Source organism: Peromyscus maniculatus, chromosome 8 (assembly GCF_049852395.1).
Source record: "Peromyscus maniculatus bairdii isolate BWxNUB_F1_BW_parent chromosome 8, HU_Pman_BW_mat_3.1, whole genome shotgun sequence".
NCBI lineage: Eukaryota > Metazoa > Chordata > Mammalia > Rodentia > Cricetidae > Peromyscus > Peromyscus maniculatus.
Window position 1 is genome coordinate 1034518 of NC_134859.1, and position 6000 is coordinate 1040517.

At 43.7% G+C, this 6000-nt stretch overlaps 1 protein-coding gene across 6 annotated transcripts in view; it reads left to right on the forward strand.

The window, feature by feature from the left end:
* Positions 1 to 4390, forward strand: part of Marf1 (meiosis regulator and mRNA stability factor 1) — a 48255-nt gene extending 43865 nt beyond the window's left edge. For all 6 annotated transcript variants that reach the window (XM_016002410.3, XM_076577812.1, XM_076577814.1 and 3 more), the window contains one exon: positions 1886 to 4390. In XM_016002410.3, the coding sequence (XP_015857896.1) occupies positions 1886 to 2133 (248 nt within the window). In that variant the 3' untranslated portion in view covers positions 2134 to 4390. The remainder of the gene's footprint in view (positions 1 to 1885) is intronic.
* Positions 4391 to 6000: the final 1610 nt, after the last annotated feature.

Genomic DNA, 6000 nt, shown 5'->3' on the forward strand with positions numbered 1-6000 from the left:
CCTTATGGGGGTTTCAACTAACAAATTTAACTTATATATTAAGTATAATCTGAAGTTGGGGGCCAATGTCACCAGGCTGTGGAAGAGCCTTTGAGTAGTGAGTCATGTCTTAGGTCGTCTGGGACTTCTGGCCTTCCCACCGTGTCGAGGTTCAGCTGCTGCTTAGGCAACACCTGTCACCTGCTACACAAACCTTTGCTTTGGGTCCAGTGGATGCTAGGGCTTTAGGAAGCTGGTCTGAGGCCCTGTGACCTGAAAGCCAAGAAAGCTGACTGGCCTTTTTGTTGTTGTTGGTTTTGGGTTTTTTCAAGACAGGGTCTCACTGTAATTCTGGCTGTCCTGGAACTCACTCTGTATACCAGGCTGGCTTTGAACTCACAGAGATCCACCTGCCTCTGCCTCCTGAGTGTGAGGATTCAAGGTGTGTGCCATCATGCCTGGCTGAAAGCTGACCTCTTAACATCCTAACTTAGTGCTAGCCTGGTGTCAGGTGTTGGGGCTAATGGACACTGGAATTCTATGCAAGCCACGTGGGGCATCCACCTCCACAGGTTAAGTGACTAAGGCCTCTTGTCAGTCTGTCATTGTGCCTTCTTTGAGGAGTCCCAGCTGCTCTTCAAGACCCTTCACTTTCCCCTCTTTGTCACTATATTCTGACTATTCCTTTTTCTGCCCATACTTTCTTCTCTACTCGAGGCTTCCACTGTCCATAGTCTTTTTAAGGCAGGGTTTGACACTTGTGACCCTAGACAGGGCCTGGAGAGTGTTTGTTCTGACATGGAAAGACAGTAAGAGCACAGGCTCATGGTGCTTCTCTGAAATGAGGGCTTAGGGGTGGTAGAGCTGGAGAGTTGCTTCTTCATGGGGCTCTGGCACATGTACACAGGAGCTCTTCCAAATGCTTGTGACAGAGGAGAACAAGAACCTAAGGAACACAGTTCTCTGCCCATCTCCTGAAGAGAAGCTGGGACTCTGTCACCATCACTTGGCCTGTGTCATTGGCATTAGGGGTCCCTTGCTACACACAGAAGGCATCTAAGGCACAGTGGTCTGTCTTTCTCAAACATATGTGGGTTACATGTGCTCTAAGACAGCTGACCTTCTAAAGTAGCCATGGTTCCATGTGGCTCTCCTCTTGTCCCTGGTGTCAACACCATGGTGAGCATGTGGCCTCTGTAAGAAGAATGGGCAGGTGCTCACTTACACAAAGGTCCCTGCTGCCTCTGAAAGTTCACGTGAGGCCTATGAGTCTTTGGTCACCAAACAAAGAAATGAAGAAGCAAAGAGTCTGAGGAAGAAAAACTAACCTTTGATAGGTAGCCAAATATGACCTATCTAAAATTTGTAATCCAAAGAGAGGTGATCTGTCATTTATAAATATTTGACTATTGACCATGTAGCTAATATCTAAATTGTGACATAAATATGACATTTTGGTTGTTGGTTTGTTTTGTTAGTTTGTTTTTTGGGTTTTTTTTTGTTTTGTTTTTTTGGTTTTTTTTTTTGTTTTTGTTTTTGTTTTTTGAGACAGGGCTTCTCTGTATATCTCTGACTGTCCTGGAACTCGCTCTGTAGACCAGGCTGGCTGCAGACTCAGAGATCTGCCTGCCTCTGCCTCCAGAGTGCTAGGATCAAAGGCGTTTGCCACCATGACTAGCTTGTTTTGTTGTGTTTTTAGACAGTATCTTGACGTGTAGCCAAGACTGACCTGGTACTGTGGTAATCCTGCCTCAGTTCCTGAGGGCTGGAATAACAAGCCACCTATCACACCTGGTTCTGGTAGGGTTTTATAAGCTTGTTTTTGTTTTTTAAATACAGAAGGACTGAAAACCAGTGCTTCTTATGAGACCTAGAACTAAATCTATTTACTTTTCTGTCTTTCTAGGAATTGTAGTTTTAAACCAAGAAGAAAAAACTGAAATACCAGTACCAGTGAAGGAGGGGGGGACACTGCCCTGTGACTCCTGCTCACCTTGCAGCCCAGCACCTGCCCCTGCTCCTCCCAGTCCCTCCTTGGAAGCTCCCACACCACTGTTCATCAAGGACACAGTGGAAAGCCCAGCCAAAAAGCAGCCCAAAAAAAGAGTCAGATTGGCAGCCAACTTTTCTTTTGCACCTATAACTAAGCTTTAACTCCCATTTAAACACAGAATTAAGTTAGGATGGGGAGGGGGAAGCTGACTCTACACACAGAAATGGGCTTAAAAACCTCATTTTCTGTCTTGACCCCAGAAGCCACTTTTATAGATGGTCCATAGGGCAATGTTCCTTTTGAACTTTCAGATGAACTTTTTTTTCCTTTATTTCTCTCAGTAATTCAAAAGAACTCTGGCCTTCGTTAAGGAATCCATAATATATTTACCAAATGTTTCTAAACTATTATGAAATGTGGGTGGGAGGGAGTAAGCAGTGATTGATCACTCAGCAGGAAGTGGCTTAACTCCCATTGAGCAATCTTTGTCTTTTGCTTAAGCAAATGTTGTTGTGATTTTGGAAAAGCCAAGCACGTCTGTGAGCCTGTGGGTCACACACTAGGGAATGAGTGAGCGTCAGGAGGGCCATTTTCAGACTGACATAGGAGGGTTCCTGGTTTCCAGGTGACTTGTTGGTGTGCCTTGTTTTTTGTTTAACTATGTCTGTGGTTGACCAATGTGGCTTCATCTCAATTTTTAAGTGTTTCCATTTAGGGATTCCATTTAGGAGCTTTCTGTAAAGTTGTTTCACGCTTCCTTACTCTGTCTGTCCCAGTTTGCTAAGGATCAAGTTAAGGAAAGGAGATGGTCTCGGTGTCATGAATTTAAAGTCAGTGTTTGAATGATGGCACACATTACTAATGTGTTGAGAGGTGGTATTGGAAAGAGTCTGATTAACTATGCATCAAACGCATAGATTGTAAATCAGCTGAGTGGCAAGGTGCTTCAAAAAGAGTGGGTTTGATACTATTTCCACTATAGGAAGAGACTGGAGTTCTATCTGTAATGTGAAGGCCAAGATTAATCAACCTAACCTTTTGTTTTTGTGACTTTAAAGTTGGCTATAAAGCTGGGAAGTTCTCCATGTGACAATGTGTCCGTGTTAGTTCATCTTGTCATCTTTTAATAATGTCTGGTTTTTCTGTTACTTCTCACTATTGGAAACACATTTGGGATCGTTTTTTGTTTTTGTTTTTTTGTGGTGTCTGATGTTGGTATTTAGGAAAAGCCAGCCTTTGTGGACACCACCCTGTGGAATGACTTTCTCTCTGAGTGCCTGAGGTGTCCGCTCATGAGTGGCCTCTCACTTCTGCTGGAGAGACCTGACATTTACAATGGGTTGTATTTGTTGGGCAAAAAAGGCAGATCCATTCATAGAGCAGAAAAAACCTGTTGGCACACAGTCTTCCACTAGTTTGATAGTTTCTTTGGTGGGAAATGTTTATATTTGGTTTTTTCTAGAAAGCCAGAAAATGGATTTTTATTCCATAGCCAGCATTTTGAAAAAATGTCACAAAATTAAAGACACTAGAGGGATTTTTTTACCACTTGGATTTTTGTTGCCAAAATCTTTTAAATGAAGCCAGTGATTCCCAGTTCTTAGCACATGACCTGCCCAAAATGGAGCTGCACTGGAAGTGCTCTGCAGGCTTGCCACACTGTGCAAATCCTGCAGGCACTTCCTCTTCAAGGCCTCATGGCACTTCCTCTACAGATTAGTACATAGGAAGTAAGGTGGCACGTGTGCAATTTCTTTAAGGCTTTTAAGCAATGTAATAGTGTTGAGAACATGAGTTGCCTTATTCACAGACATCCGGAGGATAAGCTTGCTTGCTTAGACTTAAGGTTTGCAAGCGTAGAAGGGATTATGGACTTTGAAAACACCAGGTGTCACTAAAGTCACTTGGAGCCATCTCAAAGATCAGTTTATTCTGTGGGCAACAGAGAATAGTTGTGTACAGTGAATGGATGTTTCTTTGCCACTTGCTGGAGTTGCCCATGCTTCTGGGATTAGTGTAGCTAACCATTGCAGTTTAAAGATATGAAAATTCAGTGAAAGCGCATTGAGTCTGTGATGTGCCCACAGTGACCAGTCTAATCACTCCTTCTTTATCCAGAGGCTTAAATGATGATGCTATGATGATGCTTAGATGATGATGCACATGGAGATGATGAGACACTCTTTCTGGCTAGAAAGTGTACCAGATTAGATTTATCTGTAAAAAAAGAAAAAAGTTATCACCAAAATTCCCTTTCCCATCCTGCACTGTTTCTTTTGATCAGGCTTTGGGGACAAGATGTTTTTCTTAACTATTTTGTTGAACACCCCCCCCCGCCCCCCCTCCCCCGCCCCCGTGGTTCAAGTGCTGTTTGTGTGTTGGGACCAAACAGTTGTCAATAAACTTTATGAGCAAGCATCTGTTATGAGTGCTTTTGTTGGTGGGGCTGGGTTAAAAAACAGTCCAATTGTAAGCATTACAGCTTGGATGAAAAGGTGTCCTGGCAGTCAGAGTCAGGGGGTACCACAAAGTCACACTGCACAACCAACATCACATGAGATTTATTGGGCTGGAAAAAACCAGGAGGGTGGCTGATGTTGGTTGTTTTTTCTCTTTGCCTCTTTAGGGACCTTCCCAGCTCCCAAATAAATGACTCAGGGAGGTTTATTCTTACTTTTAAATGCCTGGCTTTAGCTTGGCTTGTTTCTTGCCAGCTTTCCTTAAATTATCCCAGCTACCTTTTTCCTCTGTTTTTTTTTTTTTCCCCATTCTCTTACTTCTGTAAATCTTACTCTTACTCTGTGGCTAGCTAGGTATCTGGCCCCTTGCATCCTCCTTCTCTCGATCCTTTTCTTTCCCAGATTTCTCCTGTATGGTCTCTCTGCCTGCCAGCACCACCTATCCTTTCTCCTGCTTTGCTGTTGGCCGTTTATTAGACCATCAGGTGTTTTAGACAGGCAAAGTAACACAGCTTCAGAGTTAAACAAATGCAACATAAACAAAAGTAATACACCTTAAAATAATATCCCATAACAGGTGGCTGCCTCTCCTCAACTGAGAAACAGCAGCAAACTTGACAGGATACAAGGCTTATATAGAGTTTCTCAGGGAGTGGGGGGGTGGAGCTTTCCAGGCTAGAGATTAGTGGGATTTCATGTCTAGAGATTTGTCTTTTTACTCTGTAGGATGGGGCCTGGGTCCAGCAGTTAGAGTGTTCTGTGGGTGGAACCTGGCAATGTAGGTCTTTGGGGGATGGGCCTGGCCACTCATGTGGTTTGAGGGGCTTACATCTTCTCCCTCACTTATTATTGATAAACAGGTCACAGGAAAGAGGGGTGATGTTCTTAAACTACTTCCTGCTAAGTAGGGACATCGAAGTCCTTTGGGCAAATTTGATTTTCACCATAGGTATAATCAGGAGTCAACTGGCCTCTGACTCTGTAGCTGGGAGCCAGTAATCCTATAATAGCAACTGATTAAAAGTCTGGTTAGAAATCTTTTGAATCTGTTATTGAAAAAATCTAGACAAGTTTATAAAGCAGGGTTTGACTCATAGGATTAAGAAAAGGAGAAGGGGGTTGAGAAGGGTAGTGTCCAATTCCATATTGGACTGTCAGTGAGCCATTGGCCTCAGGCTATCTTTACATTTTTGGAGATCCATCTAGAATTGTCCGATCTTGTCTTTTGCTGTACCTGACTGGTTAACAGAGAAGCATTCCTCCCTGCGGAATAGAGAAAGGCCTCCACTCGCTTCTGTTTGTACTAACAAAGTGAGGCTTTAATAAAATCTGAGTTAGTGGGGGAAGAGGAAGGGTCACTAAATGAACTCCGCTGAAAACGAACTCTGCTGGAGGGAGCTTGTATAAACTCCAAATGGGAGCTGAGAGGCACAAGCCCAGGAGGGCATCGAGAAGCTGTGAGAGTTCCAGGATGGAAATGAGGCAAGAGGGCCAAGTTCTCAGAGGCCCAGAAGGTTTTAAGTGTGGGACTTAGCAGGCAGCTCCTTTTGGAAGGCAAGGAGAGTTGAA